At 43.8% G+C, this 23,965-nt stretch overlaps 1 protein-coding gene across 2 annotated transcripts in view; it reads left to right on the top strand.

Moving 5' to 3' along the window:
- The first annotated feature begins 1,747 nt into the window (after positions 1-1,747).
- LOC111605348 overlaps positions 1,748-23,965 on the top strand; it is a 29,009-nt gene continuing 6,791 nt past the window's right edge. Inside the window, exons 1-2 of one of the 2 annotated variants that reach the window (XM_023323835.2) lie at positions 1,748-2,431; positions 10,269-10,361. In XM_023323835.2, coding sequence (XP_023179603.2) covers positions 2,243-2,431; positions 10,269-10,361 — 282 coding nt within the window. In that variant the 5' untranslated portion in view covers positions 1,748-2,242. Of the gene's footprint in view, positions 2,432-10,268; positions 10,362-16,679; positions 16,756-23,461; positions 23,931-23,965 lie in introns of those variants that run through there. The other variant, XM_023323827.2, reaches the window with a different exon arrangement.

The raw sequence follows: 23,965 nt of genomic DNA, 5'->3' as shown, positions 1-23,965 counted from the left end.
AAGCTGTCAGTTCAAAGCAATATCTGTCGAACCTCTAGACTGGCAGTCTATAAAGCATGTGAGCTATTCAGGTTTTTCTCTATGAAAGAGGCGCTTTGAGGGAAAAACGAAATATATTTTACTTCCACGTACTCTATTAGCATGCGCTAAGCTAAGCTAAGGAAAGAGTGAAAAATACTACAACTGCAGACGTAGCTTTATAGTACATTTAAAGATCTTAACTCATAGAGTCTTTGAGAAGCGCTGAATAGTTGGGCCAGAAAGGAAAAATTCTATCTATATATAGATATAACTCAAGAGCAGCCACAGAGTAAGCCGAATGCAGATAGCTCTTAAAGTTTTCGAGTTGTGCCCAAAATCGAGAGGATCCAAAGGAGATTTTTCAACTAAATACAACGAATGGATGTAGGTGTATGAGCTGGTCGAAGAACTGTATCAATTATACACATATATGTAGTTCAACTAGTCTGTACGACCAATAGTTCGTCTATTTATTGATGTAGTCGAAGAGACTTATGATTCCTTCTATTGCAATGGGCGCCGGGTTTGACAAAAGACATAAGACGTAAGACATAAGATAGCTTAGCAGCTATCTCTCTGTCTTTCTGTCTCGGTGCCTCTGTTTGTTGTCTGTCCTCTTGCTGCAGCCTCAATAACAATATTTTGTTTCGTTTCGCTTCGTATTTTTTCGCGCGTTGCACGTTGATTTTGAAAGCCAGACAACTATAAAAGTAACAACAACAACAACAACATCAACAACAACAGCTAACAACGAAACTCGTTAAGAGCGCAAACGTGTTTTCAACCTTTTCTCTTCTTATTGCTTTTTGATCTTAACAGCGGCGCTCAATGGCCACCATTTTGTTTGGCCACTCGGCTGGCGGCTCGCTGCTGCGACATTTCTGGTTTTTCGAACTAAGAAGCCAGTTGGCAACGCGACGCTAGCCCCCTGTGCTCTGTAAAGTTCATTTGCTCTGTGTGGGGAAGAAGGCAATTCGAGCTTAGGAGCAAATTTCCCTAGTGCTCTCTCTCTAAATGCCTTTTCGAAAACTTCAGTGCTCACATCGAATAGGTTTGGGTCTGCACTTAATTGTCGCTCTCTCCTTTGAGACATATTTCAGCAATGTCTCTCTAATTCGAAGTACATCTCAGAAAATTGCCCATTCGAAAACTCCAGTCAAGTATATATATACTTGATTTGTGTCCGCACTTATTTTTCGCCCTTTCATTCGAAGTAAAATTCATTTAATGATAACTTATTTGTACACATTACATAGGTTTGTATTCGCATAAGTACTCAAACTTCTGGGGCATTAACTGCAGTCTTGTTTCTCTGCTAAGCGTCTCATATTATGTATGCTGTATGTGTGGAGAATATTAAGTTGATATCTTATATAAAATAGTTCAACTAATAAAATGATCATGATTATGTCGTGCGCTTAAGAGCAGACAATACTTTTTTCACTTGTTAGTATGTACAACAACCAAGCATGGAAATTTCCCCTTAGGTAGTCCATTTTGGTATTTTTCGCTCACGCTCTCTCTCTCTCACTCTCTGTCTGTTGCACGGCAAGCGCTCGTCAGGGGCAATTTGTTTGTTCACCGCAAGTTGGGAAATTTTCAAGCCGCAGTATTGCGCACGCTCTCAAGATCAACGGACGCAGTGTCGCTGACGCCGAACGCTTTTGTTTTTTTTATTTTTCTTTTCGATTTTGCTTCGTTTTGTTTATTTGTTCAAGTGAAGAAAATCCAATGAAATGAAATTGCTGCAACTGAAAATAAAACAAAAACTGTGAATTTTTTTATTGATTCAAAACAACATTTGAGTGTACAGCATAGAGAAAAAACAACTATTGAGCGCGCTCTGTATGTGTGTGTGCGTGTGAGTGTGTCTTGGTGTCTCTGTCTCTGTCTATATCTAAGCAAAAGTGCGAACTAAGCAGAATAGTGCAACAACAACACGAAGAAGAACTGTGCAAGACAAACAGGTGCAACACTTCGTACACAACAACAACAACAACAAAACAGTTTAGCCAAAGCTGAAGCTAAAGAAGAAGCAGCTGCAGCAGCAGCTAAAGGGTTGTTCCCTTGCGGAAGTAGCCAAAAAACAAAAGCGACATGTGCTAAAAAAAACTTGAAGACGAAGCAGCTGAGGGGCAGAAGTAGAAGTTGAAGAAGCAGCAGCAGCGATAGCTTGACAACAACAACAACAACAGCTGAGGCAGAAGTAAATTTGAAGCAAATGGATACAGTTGCCATTAAGACGGCGCCGCCGCATGCGCCGCTGGCAACAACAACAGCGCAACAACAACAATTACAAAGACAAACATCGAACTCGCCCGCAACCATTGGCGACAATGTCTACAACAACAACAACAACAGCGGCAACGGCAACAGCAGCAGCATTGGCGCCTTCTTTCAGACCTGCAAGGTAAGCGAAAGAAGCAGCAGAAGAAGCAGCGCAGCACAGTAAAAGCTGCAGCAGACCGAACGAATGCATCAAAGACCTAGCCTAGCTTCGCTTCGAGCAAACGCAAAAGCAAAAACAAATTCTCAACTAAAAACACAACAAAATTCATTTCAATCCAATTTTTCATCTTTGCTGCAACTAAACAAAATTTTTAAAAATTAATTTTTAAGCAAATGAAAAAATAAATATTTTTTTAATTTTAATTAAGCAACAAAATTCATGAAAATGCAAAAGAAAAATTTAAAACATTTTTTGCATTTAAATTAGAAAAAAAATTTATATCAACTAAGAAAGTTAAATTATTTATTTAACTAATCATTTTTTTGATCGTAAAAAATGTTTTCAAAACAAGTTTTGAGCTAAACGAAAAAAATTGATATTGTTACTAATCTTTTGTACTTTAACTAACTTTACTTAACTTTTTAATATATTTTTTTTTTTACTTTTTTTCTATTGAAAAAAAGTGGTAAAACGACTTTTTTACCACGACTCAAAAGAGAGAAAAATAATTTTAAAATATTTTATTTCAATTCCAACTCCAAAAACATAATGTTATATAACTTCTTAACGGTTTCAGACACCCATAAAAACCGTTTGAACCGTTTTTTGTTTCGACTTTTGCTTTGACAACTTTTTGAAGCTCGAAAAAGCGCACCAAAGGGAGGCAGCAGACAGAGTTCTTTAAGCGCCGTCTAAATGGGGTATATTGGTGGAGTGCGTGCACTGGATGAAAAGTCCAGTGTATCTGGCCGTAGAGCAGGAGACTCAAGTGGCTTGACGTCGCTGCTATACGAGGATTCTGTTGCAGCTCTCAGTGCTCTGAAACTTGATCTAAGATCTGAGCTCAACAGTTTGCTCTATATAGATTGATATGTGATATTTGGCTATAGCTAGACTGTCTTCTCCACAGATACTTGGTAGGGTATCTATTAGTCGAGCACAGCCTGACTGCCACACTGTTACTTTGGTCCTCTCTCCTACCTGGCCTCAGGCCGAGTCAACCAGTGCTTGCCGAGCTGCTACGTTACGCGTTCGACTGTACTCCCTCTGCGCCCGGTCCGCAGTCTCCCTCACGCTCTGCTTCTGCCTCCCCCCTCCCCCTCGCCGTCTCTTTGTTGTACTGGTTGCCTGTGTCTCTCTTGTCCCCCTCGAAATATGTTTGGTCATGTCGCAAGCATTTCACAAATGAATTGTCACAATTACGCGCTTTACTTACACCTCTTTTTATGCTCAACAGCAACAACAACAACAACAACTGCAACTGAATGAATTTTCTTTCTGAAAATGAAAAATGAAAATAGAAAACTCCCCGTGTTAGTTGACAACAGAAAAACACACACAAAGCTGAGGTCAACAGAAATGGAATATTTGATATAGAAACAGAAGAAGAAGCATTAAAGGCGAGCCTCAACGACGGCATAATACCCGCTAGCCGCTCGAATTTGATAGCAAATCGGACGTGCCCCGCCTCCCATCCAGGCTGTAGGCAGCAGGCAGCACTCATGCCTGAGGCTGTTGAGTCCAAGAGCCCGCTCAGCCATGTCCCCAGAAGGCGGATCTGCAGACTGCTGCAAGAGGCAGCCAATATACCCGCTTCGCACTTCGTGAACGAGGCCGAGAATAGATTCAACTTTAGGACTCTCTTTTGCCATGCTTAGCTAAGCAGCTCAAAGTGCAGTGTCATGCAGCGGGAGCGGAGAGGGGTGGGCAGCTTAGAAGAGGGAGGAGTGGGGTAGGCCCTAGGTAGCAGGCGACGGAACAGGTGTAGCTCTGACATGTGCTTAATCAGCTTAATTAATGAATCGAAAGAGCTAAGTGAAATAGGAAGTCAACTGGAGCTGTGGGGTATGCGCAACTAAAACATACCCTGTAGGACTTCATGATCAATGATCAAATTGAACTAGAGTGAGCCTGTGTAGAGAAGATCTAGTCAAGCATGCTCGACTAGCAGCTACCCTACATGCACTCAGCTGATATATATATATACATATATATATATATATATGATATCTGTCAAGCTGGCTTAGGGCATTCCATGTTCAAGAAGCATTTTCTTTGCTTGGGCACTTGAGTCTGGGTTTTCTTGCTGTCTTATACCCTCTTCACTTCGCGCCGGAAATGTAACTGTGAACTGAAAACAAACAACAAGGAAACATTCAACATTGTCACTCGTTGTACCCTGCACGCTGCGTGAGCGTCGGCTCGTTGCAGCTCTCAGATTCGCATTCGCATTGAAGCATAGCTCGAGTTGGGCTTGTCGCGCTGCTAACTGTGAGTTGCATCTCTGGCTCTGCTCTTTGAGGTGCTCCTTTGGCCCTTTACGCCCCCTTCTGCCCCTCTTTTGGCCAAAACCTCTGCCTCGACAGCTCACTTTGGCCTGTACCTGCCCTTGCTTCCGTTGCTCTCGCTATCTTTTCTCTGCCTTTTTCGGCGCTCGTTGCTGCCACCCACTGTGTATCCCCTCCACTGCCCATGACAAGGCGGTCACTCGGTCTCTTCTGTATCAGCCTCTGCCTCTACCTTTTCCTTAGGCAAATGGCCCAGGTCCTTCTTCTGCCCTCACTCTGCACGTTGCCTCGCCTCTGCTGCTGCCATCCACTCTGTATCCACTCTCTGCATCAGTTGCTGCTTCTGCCTCAGCCTCTGCCTCGTTCTTTGCCTCCTCAATCAGCTTCAATCTGCTCCTTCCTCACCATCTGTTTCCCTGCATCCAGCTCTAAGTCTGCCTTCTGCACAGACAGAGTCTCAGTCTCCACCTCCACCTTTGACCCTTTCTTTCTCTGTCTCTCCTTCTCTTTCTGTGTCTTTCGGTCTTTATGAGGTTTTTGCCCACATTATGGTTGTGGGGTGTCTTACATAATGAAAGTGTTTTGCGACCATAAACTATGCATCACTGCAACTCGTTACCATTGTGTCTAGTTACACACACACACACTCACACTCTCTGTGTGCGTTTGCCGTAGAGCTGTTAGATCGACTCAGCGCAAGCAACAGGCAGCGACACAAACCGAAATCTTTCAAAGGTGCACTTGAGCCTTGAGCCTGCAGGCAGGCAGAGAGCCGAATCCTGGGAACTGAAGTGAGTTGAGCCAAAGCAAAAGAAGAAGATCAACAACAATAGCAGGTAGCTGGTTAGCTGCTTGCTTAGCTCATGCAGCTCGGGCTTAATGCTCAGAACCAATTGCAATGGCTGAGGAAAAGGGTAAATTGATTATTCAGAAATTCATGTAACAGGTACAGGAGATCAGTCAAGGCAGCCTCAAGCACCTGTATATGGGATCGTCACTCTCAACTGGCCAACTGCCGCAGTTAACCTACTGAGCTAACATTTATAGATACATATCCCTCCGTCTACACAATGAATTGGTATATATATAGATGGGAGCAGGCAACATATGTTTCACAATGTGCCATCCAAAACTGTCTTCATGTGGCTCACACTCTCTTTTGAAACTTGGGTTTTGCTCTCATAACTCGAGAACTCGGCTCATATGGGCAAAGCAAATTTGATTGACTCGAGAACTATAAGAGCTGGGCATAGCAAATTAAGGCTGCTGCTATCTTTAGGGTATCAGAAAATAAAGATTGAATCGAGTGGAGACTTATTGAGAATCTCTCCCTTAAGGGACAACCCAAGAGCTGACGGAGCTGCTTAGTACCAGACTTAGTGATGCTTAACAGGGTATCTGTGCAGTCGCGTATACCTCAACTTCGTCTGTCGTTGCTTTGCTCTGTTGTCCTGCAAAGCTGAATTCCACTTTGGCTGCACTTGAGTCGCGGCTTCAAAATGAGCCCAAAGACTGCTTATGCAACCGCAACTCCCTCCCTCTCTCTCTCTGTCCCTCCCTCTCCGCATCTCTTTCTGTCCCTCTCTTACTGTTACTGCCAATTTTAGGTAATTTCTTTTCTGTCGCGAGCTGCGTTTAACATTTAATTGAATTTTCCGCGCTTTGCGCTTTTTAACTTAATTAACGCGCTCAACGATTACAGCACACACAACACACACATACACACGCACAGCATTTGAATGCGCGGAAGCGGAGCAAACAAAGTCAAAGAAATTAAATATAAGCCAAATGCATTTGCATTTATGTAAAGCAAAAAAGAAAAAAGTTTCAATCAGATTTTGAAACGATTTTATGCTAAGTGAAGCGAGCAGGGCAAAGGGGGAAGGGGCGAGGGAGTGGCGGGCGCTGGGGAAGGGGAGGATGTGCAGTGCTTAGAGCTGATGCAGACAGCGCTGAGCTTGTCGATCTCTAATAACAACTATAAATATGCGCAGCTGCGATGCGATTACAAATTTTCAAATTCCAATCAAATTCATGCACGAGCAGCTATCAATAGCAGCAGCAGCAGCGGCAGCAGCAACAAGTGCGGCAACAGGTTGAGCATAAATTATGACCAAAAGTATTCGACTTCTGCTGCTGCTTCTTCTTCATTCTTCATATTTGTCGAGTCTCTTCTCTGTTGCTGCGCTTCTTCCCCGCGTGGCCAACTTTTTTGGGGCAGTGTTCGACTGTTAATGTTGTTGTTAGGGAAATTGTGTTGTGCGCAGCTTTCACACAAAAGACTTGGGCTTTCCAACAACAACAACGACAACAATTGATTGAATTGACTTTTGGTTTTTTCTTTGATTTGTTTTCTAGTTCTCAAATCAAGTTTGTTGCCTAAGTCATTTGTTTTTAGCCGCGTGGCTAATTATGCAAGAGCAAAAGACGGATGTAGAAAGAGAGAGAGGGGTAGGAAGAGAGAGAATGATATGTGTGGAAAGTGAGAGACAAAGAAAGAGAGCGAGAAACGACGAGATTAATAGTTGAAAAAAGAGAAAGAGAGCGAGAAATAACGAAATATAAATAAATGATAAGTATAGATATAGGTATATAAAGAGAAAGAAAGACAAAAAAAGAGAGAAAGGGAGAGACAAAGAGAGAGAGATAAAGTTTCTCATAGAGAAATGTTGAGAATTATAGAGAGATAGGGGAAAACAGCCAAGAGACGGAGCAGATAGCGAGAGTCTCTAGCTGTATCTATATTTATATATACAGTGTAAGACAGAAAGAGACAGAGACAGAGGAACATAGCTAGAGTAGGCGTGGCAGATGGCACTCGCTAACTGTATTTAATTAACCATTCAGATGGAAAGGAAGCTCGCTGCACAACAGCAAACCAAAGAGAGAGGCAGAGAAGGAGGGAGAGAGAGGGGAGAGAAGAAGCAGGGGAGACAAACTTCCTGTTTGGCTATTTACAAGATAATTAATCCACATCGATGTCAAATTGACATGTGCGCGAACGAAGCGACGAAGCCAGCAAAAGGAAGTCATTAACTCAATTGAATGAGTGTGCGTGAGTGAGTGTGTGTGCGTGTGTGTGTGTGTGTGAGAAAATAATGCGTAAACGTTTTGGGCTGCCAATGACCAAAAGCGAGGTAAGCCCTCAATGAGCCCACTCAAACGGAATTCATTAACACGTGCTAAACAGCTAAAATAGAAGCGAAATACGCTGAGGCTACTGCACGACTCTGCCACGCCCACACTTAGCCGGACCTGTAACAGAGGCAATTAATGGCATGAGCTAGATAATGGGCATCATTTAATTCAGTTCAGCCAGAGTCAAAGTCCAAAATTGTCTCCAAGTGACGCGTGGGCGGCCGCTCGAAGCCCACGCCCCAAGTGGAAGTCGAGCTGAAGTCGAAGCCAGCGGAAGTGCAAGTCGAAGCATGACAAATGCCCACACAACATACGCAATATGAGTGCGTGTGTATGAGTGTGTGTGTGTGCCTGAGATAGCCAAAAACAATGACCAGAGCAATTGCAAAGAGTTCAACTGAAAGGCAGAAAAGCTGCGACAGAGGAGCGAGGGGGAGAAGAGAGATGAAGATAGAAGGGGAGGAAGAGGGTAAGATAGATGGAGATGGAGATGGAGAGGGCCAGCTTGAGAGTGCGCAACTAAGCAGACATTAGGCAATTGTAACTCAAGCACAAGCGAAAGCTGGACAGCAGCGCAGACTGCGTGGTCAGCCCTATCAACGAGCTGCTGGTGCCATTTCTACTGCTCGTGTTTCTGCTTGTTTCTGTTTGTTGCTCCCACTACAAGTCCAAATATATAATTTTTAATTCAAGTGAAGCGATCCACTCGTTGCTGCTACTCTCTATCTATATTTCTACTACCTTTTCTGCTTCCGACTTCTACTGCTACTTCTAACTCTCTAGCTAACTGACTACTGACTGCCTGACTTGTGGCTCAAAGTATATGTGGGATGAATCCCTGCTCACACTTCACACTCTCCATTATTTTGATCTACTACTTTTCTACTGATCTGCTACCTTTCCTTTCCATATTTTCTAGCTATGCGAATCTCTCTAGTCTTCTCCTACTCCCTTTTGTCTATCTACTTAATTCTTCAATTCCTACTATTTCAATGTCTACTGCATATATTTCTACTATTACTTTTGACTTTTCTACTACTATTTCTAAGTTTCTTTGCAATTCGAGTACTAATTTGATGTCGATCACTACTTTCCTTCTACCACTACATTTTTATGTACTTCTCTATGCTACTTTTACTACAGTCTTAACTCTATTTAGCATTGCTGCTGCTTTCATTTCTACTACTTAATTATTTGCTAGTACTATTTTACTTTCTACTACTATTTCTATTTCTACTACCATCTTAATTGCTTCTACTATTTCCATTCTTCTTTCTCACTCCCTGTCTCTGTGTCTCCCATTCCTACTCCCTTTTCTATCAATTCCCTTTTTCTTTTCCGTATTCCTATTCTGTCTTAAAAGTCAGTTCACACGATTCTCTCTCCAGCTTCTGTCTTCTGTCCTGTCCTTAAGCTTAACTCGAGAACTGGCTCGTGCCAACTCAGAGTTCAGCTCAAAGGAGTCCAAGAGGCAGCTGCAGCTGCAGCTCAATCGCACTTTTCAGGCGCCCAAAACGGATTTGGTGGCTTTTGTTTTTGGTTTGTAAACGGGTTTGGCGATTATCTTTAGCAACTGCTCCAATTTGATGTAAGCTGAGGCTGCGTTAGAGGCGCGTGGCATGTGGCATTGCGGGCTGAACGGTAGCTGGTGAAGGGACGCGCTGACAGCTTTCACTCCAACTGCAATTGCAGAGCTCGTAATTAGCTGGGCCAGCAGCAGCAGCAGGAGATCTCCTTCTGTCTGCTCGTGAGTCATGAAGTCAGTTTGAACTCTGAACCAACAGCAACAGCAACAACCACAACAACCAAAACGAAACGAAAAAGAAGCTAAAAAAGATCAAGAGTCGCCATTCGAGTTTGCTGCTTTACGTTTTACTGCTTCGCTTTTGATCTGCTCGCGAACTACAGCGAAATGTCTGGAGACAAGGCTAAGCTGGGCAGCACAATTCGTTAAATTTGTGGCTTTGTGGCGTTGTGGCTGGCGACAAAACTGGTTTTGCGCGCTTTTGGCCACCAGACTCTTGGCTCTTGGCTCTTGGCCACTTTGCTTCTCTTGAGTCCAGCACATACACACACTGATACACACGCACACTTCTACCTTTGTCAAGATGGCGTCGGGGTAACCGGTTTATAAGACATCGCTTCTTGTTATACACACTCGAAAGATTTTCATGTAGAGATTTACTTCACTCAGTACCACTCGCTCCCCGCTGCACGCTCCACTCCATGACTTCGAATTAGTATTTTTTCGAACATGTGCTTAGTGTGGACACACAACCAAGCACACGCCGAAGAGGCCTTCAAGCAAAGTATTTTAGAGATACTATTTATAATTTGATTAGGTCTAATACATTGTCTTCTTCTAATTGCAGGTCTTGTGGCATCTGGATGCGTTCCGACGCTCTTTTCGCAGTCTCAATCAACACGTTTGCGGCGGTCAGGATTGCATATTCTGTGCCTTGAAGGTAAGTGTCACGGCTAAGCAAGGCTTTTATTTTTCGATTTAGTCCGGACACAAACGGGCCAAGACTTAATTTTTACTTATTTCAATGGCGTTGCAAATGGTTTTCCCTATTTTACTAACATCAATTTGAAAATATATAATATTGTATACCAATCATCTTATTAATTTTATCATATTTTCGTTATTTTATATTTGTTCATAATTTACTTTTCAGCTTGTTGGCTGCATTCGATTTGAGTTGTAACTTTTTTGTTGCCTACTTTTAGCCGTTGCCGAAATTTCCTTTTGCTACATTTTTGTTGCCTGCTTCTGTGCGCGTTGCTGAAAATGTGTTGAAGCGATTTATGCTGCCTGGGGTCAGCCAGGTCAGTCGTCTGGGTCTACCGCCTGGTATTTCCTGCACCTTTTAATTGCCCTGCCGCCTGTCCGCTACAGTTGCCAAATCATTTTCTCACAGATTGAGAGTGCGACTGTCTCTTTGTCAGCATCTTTTCAAGTGCGTTTTTCCCACTTTCATTGCACAGAAATTCCCACAAAAATATTGTCAGTTAGTTATTGGAGAATCCCGCAGCATCTGCCGATGCTATTCCTTTTGTTAGTTTTCAAGTTTTTCCCGTTGTTGTGTGGCAAATCAAAGATCTGCCACCTTTTGAACTCTGACCAAAAAATAGATCTCTCTGGCTACCTGCCGCTGCCTCCTTCTCCCCTAGCTGTTACTTCTGCATCTGCTTCCATCTCTCTCCCCCTCAATCGCTGTCTCACAGATCCTGTCCGTGCCACGCCCCTTGCAACAGCCTCGCTGACAGCGCAGCGGCTGCGTGTGTTATCCTTGCGTGCAGCTCATACGAAAAGAGAAGAACTTTTCTGCATTTAGTCGCTGTTCAGTTTCCCACTCAATTATGCAAATGCTGACGCCCACGCGGCCAGTTCGTTGCTTCAGTCTTTCGTTGCAGCACGGCATGCAAAGCGCAGAAGTCAATAAACTGTGGGCTCCTTCGCCTGCGCCAGCTCCTACTACACACTTTCATCAGAATGAAATCAAGTCGAGGCAGAAAAAGAACAAGCACAAGCGCAAGAAGAAGAAGTTTTCAGAAAGGTCTGGAAAAGCGCCTAACAATGGCCCCAGCCTGTTGCTCTGACGGCCTGCCTTCGTTATGGCCAACAGTCGCAGCTTCTTCTCAGCTTCTCTTCATCTGCTGCTTCTGCCTCTTGTTCTTCCTCTTCAACTTGTTCGTATTTGGCCCGCGGGCAGCAGGCAGCTCGCTCGCCTCGTCTCACTGCGGAAAACTCAGCGCCTTTTTTTGAAGACGCGACTGTACCTCACTTGTTATGCTGCTGCTGCTGCTGCTTGTGTTGTTGTTGTTGTGTGCGCGCACAGGGTGTTTCGTGTTCAACAATTCCTGTTCTCTCTCTCACTGCTAGTTGATGACGTCGCTGTGTTTGCTTTGACTGAAGTGGAAAGTGTTCCATGCCTTAGCTGAACTCACCTATCACTGCCTCTCTCTCCCTCTCTCTCTCCCTCTGCCCCCTTTTCTGCTCTCTGTTTGTTTGGCTGTTTGTTTTGACTGCCTTTTAACCATTTTAAGCCCCGCTCGCCGGCTGTCATAGAGCGTCGTCGCTACTCGCTTTTGCTTAGGCGACAAACCCCTTTTTCCTTCTTCTTCTTTTAATTCTTCTTCTGCTTCTGCATTAATTATGTTTTTTCTTGTGTTCTCCTGGCTTTTCCACTTGTCGCTGCTAAATTAATTTGCCCTCCCACTCGCTGCTCTCCCTCGCCCGCTCTGTTTCCATTTGCATTTCCATTCGAGTTTCCCAGTTCCCAGTTTTAATTATGAAAAACGTTGACTCAGCGCACTGCAAGTTCTGAGCCTAGACAATGTCTAGAAGACATTAACCCGGTGAGAAACTCCCACGACTAACCCCAAAACAATTCACTCTGCAGATCTCGATCTATAGCTCTATATATTTACCTATATATATATATATGGCTCTATTTATAGCATGTGTGCTTGGTTCTAGCCAGCGTCTACCCATTAAAAGTGCTTGCAAAAGGGGTCTATGGGTTCTTATGTCAAGTGTTTGCCTGACTTGAACATCCTAAAGTAGATCCCAGCTAGAGCTACATAATTTCTAATTTCTAACGTAGATCTCTGTCTGCTTATAGCAACGTCTTCCTTAGGTTCCATTTCTAGAGCTAGTTTAGGGTAGCTGCTAGTCGAGCACTTTCCAACGTCATGGCCAGTTGGTCACTCGCTTCCTCCCTCTCTCCCTCCCTCTCACTGTCTCTCTCACTTGTCACGTCTACAAATGAAATTTTCAACGCTTCAATGCGCAATTCGCACAAATCGGAGCTGCAGTCGCGCCGTCTTTCGAAGGACGAAGTCATTACAAAGGCGCGACACGAAATGGGCTTTAAACAAACGGAGAATAGAGTCAATGACTTCTCAGCTGTGGCTGTGCCCATTTGATAAGGCTGCTCTGTTTGCCTGCTAAACATCTAATCTCGACTGCATATCAAATCCGAGTGCAAACAGCACTCGAATCAAGCGACTCCAAATGCGATTTGGGTCTCTGTGATTCGTTTCGTTTACACTCAGCTGAATCATAAAACCCAAATTAACATGAACAATTCACGAGGCGGCACACAAAGAGATACAGGCAGAGAGAGAAAGATACCAGACAGACAGATAGACATAATTATCAAGTGATCAGCATGATCATAAAGCTAGTTCAGCAGCCTCGTGCTTTGGTAGACTTCTTAACTCAGACAGACAGGGAGACATCTTCATAATGATGAATGATCCTTGATGCGTTGTTGAGCTCACCTTAATCATTAAGCTGATCCCAGAGCATCGCTTAGCAACTACGAAGTTAGCTCTGTCTGAGGCATTCTGTGATTCATGGACACACAGCACTCATGATCAGACCAATACGATGATCATTATGATGTACTTTCATACACTGGCAGACAGACAGACGTACCCTTATTACTGAGTGCACTATGATCATTAGGCTGCTCCCAGAAGCGATGCTCTGCAACTTGGCTCATGATTAGACGAACTCAGTGATAATTATGATCACACAGACACACATATTCATGAATCTGTACTAACGAATCCTAGGATCATTGAGTTCAGCTTGATCGTTAAGCTGATCGCAGAGCAGCTGATCGCTTGCTAGCTGAGCAGGTTTGGTTTAGCATCCTCTGATTCATACACAAGCATAAAAGTCACGATCAGAGGCGATCGGAATGATCATTATGATCAGTGTAGAGCGCATGTTCGTCAGGCTGGTGCAGGATTCACAGTGTGATTCAGTGACGCTTTAATGATCATGAAATGCGAATGATCATCCTGCTGGAAGCCTGTGATTCATAGACGGGCATCATGATCAGCATGAGCAGCATGAGCAGCATGCTCGCTATGATCGTTATTAATTGTCGATCGTTAAAGTTTGTTCAGGAGCAACTTTCAACCTCGTGCGCTTTCGGGTGCTGTGATTCATCTAGTTCGCAATCATGTGTTTGCACATCGGACATATATCGTCTCTAGACGTACCTATAAATAAATGTACATTTCATATCATTTACTGCTCGCTTTGAGTTGAACTAATTTTACGACGTGTTAAACGAAGGTTGTTCGCCGCCAAAGAGTTGGCTAAGAGCTTGGCTTATCGCGCGCTGTTCGTGAAATTTTCAACATTTTTTCGGCTTGAAGCCGTTGCAGCTTTTGCGATTGATCATCTACATGCACATATATACACGCTTGCAAATATCTCCATAAATATGATCTATATACGCCCACGCTCTACGCTGCAATATGAACTTGTGCTGGGTTTTTGCTTAACGTTTTTTGCTTTTGTTTACTTCGCTGTGCGAAATTGTGATGATGCTTAATTAGCATTGTCATTGTCCTCTCTTTTATTGCTGTCATGATTATCATTAGCATTTCATTTATGATCATCAGCAGCTTAGCTATGAGCAATAAAAATTCGATCGCTTTTGCTACTTTTGTAAGTCTTTGACTTTCTGCATGGCAACAATATTCTCATTGCTGTCGCTGTCATTATTCATAATGTATTGGTTATATTTGAGTTTTCATTATTAATTATTGATTATTATTCGTTACATTTATAGCTATTATTTTATTGTCATTATTATTACCATTGCAATTACTATTAGCCTTATCATAGCCATATCATTTTTCATTATCATCATCATCATCATCATCAGTATTCATAGCATTTATTTAGTATTATTCATTATTTTTAATTCATAATTCATCATTCATCATTCATTGATTTCATGATCACTCCCATCATTATCCATATCTTATCCATTATCATTATCCAATGCTCATTATTGCTTATAATTTTGAGTACTTTTAGTATTGTTGATCATCTTGATTATTGAGATCAGCGTCATTAGTTTATTCATTGTTCATTAGTCATTATCATGATAGTCACTCTGATCATTGTCGTTAGCATGATCGATTCTTACGCAATTGTTGTGATTCGATCTAATGTGTGCTCAGCCTACCTATGTTACATAAGTAGCTTGCGCACCTCAGCTTGAGCTGGCTCATCAATCACAGAGTTGATTTCTAGCTACTCATTAGTTGCAGTAGTTGATGCCTGGCCTAATGTGGCCCACCTTCTGCCTTCTGCCTTCTGCTGCCTTCGCTCTCAGCTAAGAACTGTCTGAGCTTCGGCTGCTCCACTGCGAAGTCTCTTTCGATAGCTTTGGTCCATTTTGGTCGATCAATCAAGCTGTGGGGCCAAAGTGTGAGTCATCGACTCGGTTACCGTTTGCTGCAGCTGTGCAGTGTGGTTGGGGAAATGTGCTAAGAGATGCTGCAGCAACAACCAACAACCAACAACCAACAACCAACAGGCAACAACAATGCATTCGATTTATGTTTCTGTGTCTGTGGGCTTTGAGTCATGGGCCAAACCGAGCCGAGCCAAGATAAAAACAAAATAAAAACCGCCAACAAAAAGCGAAGAAAACGAAGATGCTTTTTAAATAATGTAAATGTTCAGAGACAGAGTGGGAAACAGGGGAAGAGATGGGGAGAGAGACAGCGACCAGAGAGGCCGAGGCAGAGGGCAAACAAAAACGTGCAACATGAACGTGCTGTGGCTTACTTTTCACCTACAACAGCAACAACAACAACAACTTTAGTCAAGTTATCTTTTCATTTGCTGTTGTATTTTCTGGGTCGCACAGAGTTTTTGGATGCTGCAGCAGCCCTTCTTGCTGCACACAACAGAGCCACAGGCCAGAGCCACTTCGCGCCACAGTTGCTTGGTCTGTTTGGCTCTTGCTTTATTGCACATATCAAAATGTAGATTATTTTCAGTTTGAAAGCAGGATTGGAGCCTGAGCCGCATGTTGGCTGTGTGCCTTAAGCCACTGGACCGTGCAGACGACGTTGGCGGCATTTCCGTTTTCTATGTTCGAACGCGGCTGATTCAGTTTCTTTACATTTTGACCATGGCCAAGAGAGTTGAGATCGAACGCGCTGAAATCGTTGCTCTAATGCCAATTAAGGTGAGATTTTTTCGCTAAGGCGGCTGCCACGCCCACTGGCAAACTGGTTGTGGCCCTTTTTAGAGTGTGGTTTGAGAGAGCCAGCAGCAACGGCAGCGGCAGCAACGTTTTGCGCCATTTCCATTTGTCATTTGTCAAAGGCAAATCTGTGCATGTACAGGGTGCCTCAAGTTAAGTGGAAGAGAACAAGTGAGCGAACGACAAAGAGAGGGAGAGCGCATGCGCAACTTGTTTACCTGCGCGAGCACGTTTACCTGTTTGCCTGTCTGGCCTGGCCTAGTGCAAACGCAACAAGCAAAACTCCCCCGAATTCGAACTGAACTTCGGGTTCGACTGTGACTGCGAGTATGAGAGAGGAGAAGTTGACGCTGCTGCCTGTTGATATAACAGAAGTTCTTGTCTGCAGCGCATAAACCGGTTTCCAGTCAACGCGCTCACCCCCTCGCTCTCTCTCTCTCTTTCGAACTAGTGAGCGAGCGCGCGCACTTTGACTGGCTTGGAAACGAAACTAGTTTCAGTTGCTGGCCAATTTTCGTTGAGCGCGGACGCACGCAGCGCGCAGTTCGAAACTCGAAAATCATCGATCGAACATCGAAACGGGAAATTTAACTGAAAAAAGCAAAAACACAAATAAAAGCAATAAAGCGCGCGCGCGTAAATCAAAAATTGCTTGATTTTTTCGTATTTTTTAGAGTGAACAAGAAAAAAAAGTTGAAAAAACAACAATAGAAGTTGTTAGCACTTGGAATACACACATACATACATAAATACATATACATATACATATACATATGTATATGTATACATAAAATATTGGAATACGCAGAAGTTCGAAAATGTCAGCGTAAGTCAAGCTAAGATTTTTTTGTGCGCTGCGCTTCAAAAGGTTTGCCAAAAAAGAGCTGAGATCAGAGCTCAGCTAGACGCTTCTTCACTTGAAATTCCAGTTGAGTTTTGGTTTTTACTTTGTCAAGCAGCAAAGTAATCTTGGGGTGGGGGTAAGGCCTGGGCAGCTTTGCCTTTTGTCTTAGATACAATCAATAGTTTGGCCCAAAGTTCCGCTAGGCGAGATTTGAATGCTGGTTGTCGTCGTTGGCTTGGCCTATTGATGTGATATGTAAATGAATCTATCTATTTAGTGGATAGCCTTCGATTGGACGTTTCGTCTTCTTCTTCACCTGCTTCTGCTGCTGTTGCTGCTGCTTCGTGTTGAACCAGTCTTCTCTGCGCTTCTCATGGCTGGGCTTCGATGCCTTTCCCTAGGGAAAACTCAGTCAGGCAGTTAGCACGCAAAGTCTCAGCAGCAAATTTGCATTGCAAAACCCCAGCAACAACGTGGGCAGGCGTTTGAGTCGTGGTGGGCGTGCAGGGCGTGGCCAGCTGGTCACTAGTTCGTTCTGCAAAGGCAGAAACAAAAGACTGCAGCAGCGAACGCACCAGACTTTAGTTTATCATAGCATTTGCGGATATGTAACTGGAATAGGTCTATGACATCTGCTTTAAGAGCTATACGAAACTGAGGATAACTACAAATGCACTTTGACTTGATTTTGGGGCACTTCTGGAACTTGTCTCGTCGTCTCTTTATCATCTAATCCCTACGCCAGCTGCTAGCTAGGCCTGCCTCTAGCCCTCTTCCCCACTCTGTCTCTCCCTCTCTCTTGCTCGTTGATAAGCACTTGGCTTAGTACTTTCGGGTAATAGCCTGTTTCCTTTAGCAAGTACTACTTACTATATAGTGCTGTCTTTCAGTTCCAGTTCCGATTCAAGTTTCTTTTGCATAAAACCTTGCGCTAAAGTTGAGTTCGTTTCTTGCTAAACAACTTTTGTTGCTCAGTGTTAATATTATGAATAGCTGTTGCTGCTGTTGTTAAGCGCCTGCAGTTGCATATTAATGCCTGCCACGCCCCGTGCCCTCGCCTGCGCCTACCTCCCACGCATGCGTAAGCAGCAAATGTCAAGAAATTGAAGAATTTATGTTCAATTTCTTCTCTCGAAATGAAGTTCTTGACGCATGTTTGGCATATGTAAATGTTGCTTGTTGTTGTAGCTGGGCAGCACTTGTGGCCACTTGCCACAGCCGCAGTCGCCGCACACTTGGCATTTGCCTCACGTGCCGCCAACAAGTTCTTTTCTTCTTCTTCTACTTCGCTTTGCCTTCTTCGTCAACCCAGGTTAAACTGACGAACTCCCAGCTAAGCTGAGCTGTTTATACAAAGGGAGCGCAGAGAGCGTTGAGCGCCCAGCTTGATAGAGCCCAAGCAGGTGGGCGGCAGCTGGGCGGCAGCTGGGCGGCAGCTGCAGCTGCAATTGCTTTTTGGGCAGAAATGATTAGCTCGAGTTATCGCGCTCTCTGACTGCCGATAGCTGCTAGCAGTGAACTACAAGAAGAAGAAGAAGTAGTAAAAGTAGAAGCAGAAGAACCGAAAGTAGCAGAAATCTTGGGCTGCTTGTTGAATGTGTTTCTACCTGCCAACTGATATGCGCAGCAAGCTTCATTGAAAGGGGCATATTGGCTTTGTATATCCTCCTGCAGTAGTAGGCGTGGCTGCAGCAGCACCAACGGAAGTCACGCTGAAGCGATCTGCCCATGTTCATCCCTCCATCCCGCCGTCCTTCGCTCTCTTCGCCTTCCATCTGAAGAACTATTACTATGCAGACCTGCGTCTTATAATATATGCCCATTAGGTTGCTCTAATTGCGCTCTGAAGTGCTCATGAAGATCTTACATCCACTAGACAAGTTATTCCATAGCTAATGAGAGGCGGAGTCAATGGGAACTTTGGGGCAGAAGAAGCTCTGCAGTTGCAGATTGGATGGCGCGCGTGCTTATGCTTGAGTTGAAGTGTCGCATGTCTAACATGATTGCGGGGTATCTGCTAGTCGTTCAGCTCGACTTGTTGTTGCTTTTGTAATTGCGGAAGCAAAACGGCCAACAGCAGCAATTGGCATTAGAAACAGTTTAAACAAATGCTCAGCGCTGATGCCTGCATAAAAAGCCCACGCCAAAATGCCATAAATCAGCAGCAGCAACAACAACAACAACAACAGCAACAACAACAGTAACCAATATTATTATTAATAATAAATGGCAAAATTGTCTGAGAGACTTGTTTTTTCCTTTGCATGGGATTTACTGTAGACATATGTATGTGTGTGAGCTGTCTGTCTCCCTTCTCTCCCTCCCCCCCTCTCTCTCTCTCTCTCTCTCTCTCTCTCTCTTTGTCTAACTTAACTTCAAGGACTACCAGTTGCTGCTGCTGCTGCTGCTGTTGTTGCTCCAAACTCAATTCATTTCAACTTTTTTGTTGGCCAATTTGGCAGAATTGTTTCAAGTGTTTGCTGCAATAATTACAACAACAACAACACCAACAACACTAACAATAATCAGTTAACGATTCCTTCTCTTAGCCATGACCAACAAAATTGTCTAAACTAATTACGAATAGAGAAAAATAGGTAAAAAGATTTGCAAATATTTTGAGCTTTGGGCTTTGGGCTTTGGGCTTTGCGCTTTGCTGCAGCTCATGTTGGAATGGGCGTTAAGAGGGCGTGGCTGCATCAAGTTTGACTCTATGCAAATACTGAATGAAAACTACAAAAGCGTAAAGATTGAAAAAGGGGCGAGAGCGAGAGACGCAGATGTAGCTAATTAACATGCAAAAAAAAGCATAGCTGAGCTGAACGCAAAGTTGTCAGATATATATAGAAGATAAATATGCGATATATACATATATATGAACTTCAGCTATATAGCTATAGATGTCATTTGTGATATTCCCTTGTTTATGTATGCTTAACAGTGGCTGGCGCATGCGTAGCGCAAGTCTCTTGTGCAACTGCATACGCAATGAGCTCTACAGTGCTGGCCAAACAAGTGAGCATGGCTGCCCAGTGCAGCGCCTTTGAAGTGGATACAGTTGGCAGCAGTTGACAACTGTTAAGTGTGTGCTACAGAAGAAGAAGACGTAGAACAACACACACACACACATACACTTGGCTCACTTGATAAGCAGCCCAAAATGAACTGCAACAACAACAACAACAACAACAACAGCAACGACGACAAATGTTTGTTTTAATGCACACTTCCGCCTAACAAAGGGCTTTTCCGTCAATTAAACAGTTTTTTCAACAGAAAAAACAATTAAGAGTGCACTAAGTGGTCAAGTGAGCGACTAGTAGTTACCCCGTAAATGCGCGTTCAGCCAACTAGCCTAGAAAATGCCACATTCTGCACCTCAAATAGGGCAGAGCTAGCGAAAGTCGCATATGTCTTTGCTCTAGTAGCAAGTCTAAGCCAATATTCGAGGGGGCTTCGATCGAAAGTGAGTCATGTTCATATTAGAGTACATATATTTATCAGTTGCAGCTACGACCACGCCTGCCAGGCACTTGCTCTGCAGCCAATATACCCCTTGCTTGCCCACTCTGTTGACAATGAGTTGCTGATTGTAAACAGAGGTACTTAACAATTAGCTGGAAGGGAACACACACACACACATATATATATATATATATATATATATATATATATATATATATATATATATATATATATATATATATATAAAGTACAGCTATAGTCATATTTGAGTTATGCCAAACACACGATCAGCCCCTTGGCAACTGCATACAAAAAGGTAGCTGAACAGTGCTGGCCAAACGAGTGGCTACAGCTGCGATTGAAGTCGCTGTCTTGATAAAACTGACTTCAGTTGATACAGTTGGCGACAGTTGACAATTGCCAACGTTGCTATCTGCTAGCATGAGAACAACGACGACTGTGAGCCAGGGCAGGGCAGGGCAAGGCAAGGCGTGGCATAGCCATGTTATTATAGAGCGACTCCAGACTTGGCTATATTTTGGGCCATTTCATTGGCTTTTGTTGGCTCTTGCCTGTTGGCTGCGTGTTGACTGACAGCCTGTACAATAACAAAGCAAATTATATGATGATGATATTTAAATTGAAGAAGAAGAAGCAGACGCAGAACAACAGCAGAAACATTTGTTGTAATTGGCAGTGCTAAAAGCAAAAGTGAAGCAAAAACGTTTTTGAATTTTAAAAGCCATATGCCGCATGTGTCATACACTTGGCTACCTAAACGCTCTGGCTTGCCCCCTCTACCCCTCTGCCCCTCCCCTCTTGCTCTTTGTAAAGTGCGCCTCAACTTTCGAGGCGTTGTCAGCAAATGACAGTTGCCCATCAGCCAGCCAAGAGAGATCGAAAAAGGCAGGCTTTATATGTGATATTAGAACTGACTGTCCCACATATATATGTATATACACATTTATATATATATATAGATCATATTGTGTACAGCCTGAGGTCTGCTGCGCTTGCAGTTTTTGGCATGATCACAGCGCTGTGTTGAGACTGAAGCGAGCATATCAGCTTGCTGCGAAGACTTTGCAAGAGAAAACACAGTTTGGCTACAGTTTTGATAGCTTGCACTACAGTTTGAGAGCCATTAGCTGTCAGTGAGCAGGGGTAATGATTAACGTGTGTCTCACCTGGCAAAGAAGCTCATCAATCGATAGATTCGACTTGACTTTAACTTGCAGCTGAGTAGAGTTGCGGCTCAAAGCAATTGGTTTTATAGGCACTGAAGAAACAGTGTATATATATCTATATATAAACGGCCCTAACTAGGTGCCATCTGTTATTAGCCCAAATGAACTCGAAGAGTCTACAACTAAAGCTGAGACGATGATGATGAACAGTTTGGCAGTCATTGAATCGTGTTGTGTCTCACTTGTCTTTCCTTGTCAACTGACAGAAGAAGTACCTCTCGCTCTTTCTCTCATCTTCTCTGGCTTTCTCTATGGACAAACCCAGTTTGCGAGCTTCAAAAGTCTTAGCAGCTGTGCCAAAGTATTGGGCAGTCGGTGGGACTCGTCTCGCCCTCTGATTCATTTGCAATTTGCAGTTGTCAACAATTGAAATTTGATTTGACACACACACACGGTCATTCGCTGACTGTTAAACGCTTTGTGGACACTTTTAGATAAAAGTTTAGTTGCCTTTTAGGGTACTTGGGCAACGATATGCATATATATATTTAGCTGAACTGGACCGGTTTATGTTTGTTGTAGTTGGGGCAAAACTTTCGGCAAAAAACAAAATGAGGTCGTTGTCAAAAGCAAAAGCAAAAGCGAAAGTTCAACCCGAGTTGGTTCTGGTTTTTTGGCGGCCCCTTTTCTCCTTATCCCATCTTCCTTCGCTGCGCTGCTCTCTTGTTGAGCACCTCTCACCTGTCGTCTGTATTGGTTGTTGTTTAGGGTATTCCAAAACGAGCCGCGTGCTGCTCAGCCTGTGCAGCTGTTATCGCTCATTAGCCAGCAGCGAGGAGATAGCGTCAACAGCTTCGTCTTAACTTTAGCTTTACTCTGGCTGTGCCTTGGCTCTGCCTGGTGCTCTGGATGTGCCTTGGACCTCACTTGGCTCTGTCTTAGCTGTGACTCTTCCTTTAAGCTTACATTTGTCTCTGTCTTTCCTTGCTCGTCCTTAGCATGCGCTAAGGCCTGTCCCTGGCTTGTCTGTTCTCTAGCTTACCTTCAGCTCTGCTCTAACTCTATCTTAACTTCACCTTAGTTCTTCCTTGGCTCTTGCTTGCCTCACATACTCGTAACTCTTCCCTGGCTAAGCTATAGTTCAACCTAGACTCTTTCTCGTTGGTGCCTGTAGCTCTTCCTTTGTCTCTTGTTGAGCCCCTCCGCTTGGCCTCTTGTTCGCGTGACCGAGTGAAGTCCAAGTTCAAATTGGTCTCAATTCTCGAGTTGAGTTTTGCGGTTCTCCATATGCCTTGGCTTTGCGTTCGTATGCAACTTCCTTTCACGAGCCAAATTGCTTTTGCTTTTCATTTTTGTGGGCTGACGCTTCACTTTTTTTTGCTCGCTTCTTATGTCCGAGTAGGGCATGATGGACTAGATGTGACAGACTTACTGCAACGAAGAGTTGCCAGCTAAAACTGTCTAACTGTATGTGCATGCGTCTGTCTGTTTATTTTAAAGCCCCAATCGATAATTATCGATTTGCTAGCGTCACTTTTGCAGTTAGCTTATGCAAAGGTTCATGCAGTTTCAGCACTATAAATTGTCTTGTATTCCCATAACTGAAGCTAGTCAACTAAACATCGATATTTATCGCTTGATTAGTTATCGCTTAGTCACATTGCATTGCCTCAACAACGGACCATTTGACCAGCTTCACTCCCCTCCGACTCTATGAAACAGGGTATCCTACAGTCGAGCTTGCAGTCACTCTTCCGATTCGTGTATTTTTTGCACTTGTTCTTTGCTTTTTTCTGTTCGCATTTACATGCACTTCCGTTTGACTACGTCAACCACTTTTACACCCGCCTCTGTCTGTCTCCTCCCCTCTGGCCACTCCCCAGCTCGGCCCCTCGGTTTCGTGCAGTCAGCGCATTGTTATGGACGTCATCATTATCGTGATCATGAGCATTGTCACTGTTGGCAAACTGAGAAGCAACAGCAATTAGTCTACTTGCAGCAAATTGTATACTCAAAACTCTATTTCCTTCAAGCAGATCGATTAATTGAGTGCGAATCGAATCGAATACAATCAGCATGATTAAGTTTCGCTACAAGCGCAAGGAGCCCAGCAATGTGGTTGTCTGCAGCCCCACGGCAGCAGCAGCAGCAGCAACAGCAATAGCAACATCTGCAGCAGCAGCAACATCTACAACAGCAGCAACATCTCCGACGGCAGCAGCAGTTGCTCCCGCAGTTGTGCAGCTGCAGCTGATTAGCAACAATGGCACCTTGCCCAGGAGCAGTCCACGCAAGCTGCTGCTCGACTCTGGCTCAGCGACGCTGACGCGCCAAAGCAAACAGCAGCAGCAGCAGCAGCAACAGCAACAGCAACAGCAGCAGCAGCAACAGCAGAGTCTAAGCGCCTTGGCTAAGGTCTCCAGCAGCATTGAGTTAGCATTTCATGGCTACAACAACAACAACAACAACAGCATCGAAAGAGATCGCTGCATTAATGCAGTTATTGTAAGTCGTGTATACCCCATTTGCCATCAGCCATT

This window comes from Drosophila hydei, unplaced genomic scaffold (genome assembly GCF_003285905.1).
Source record: "Drosophila hydei strain 15085-1641.00,03,60 unplaced genomic scaffold, DhydRS2 tig00000358-arrow-arrow-pilon, whole genome shotgun sequence".
Classification (NCBI taxonomy): Eukaryota; Metazoa; Arthropoda; class Insecta; order Diptera; family Drosophilidae; genus Drosophila; species Drosophila hydei.
This window is presented reverse-complemented; position numbering and strand designations above follow the sequence as displayed.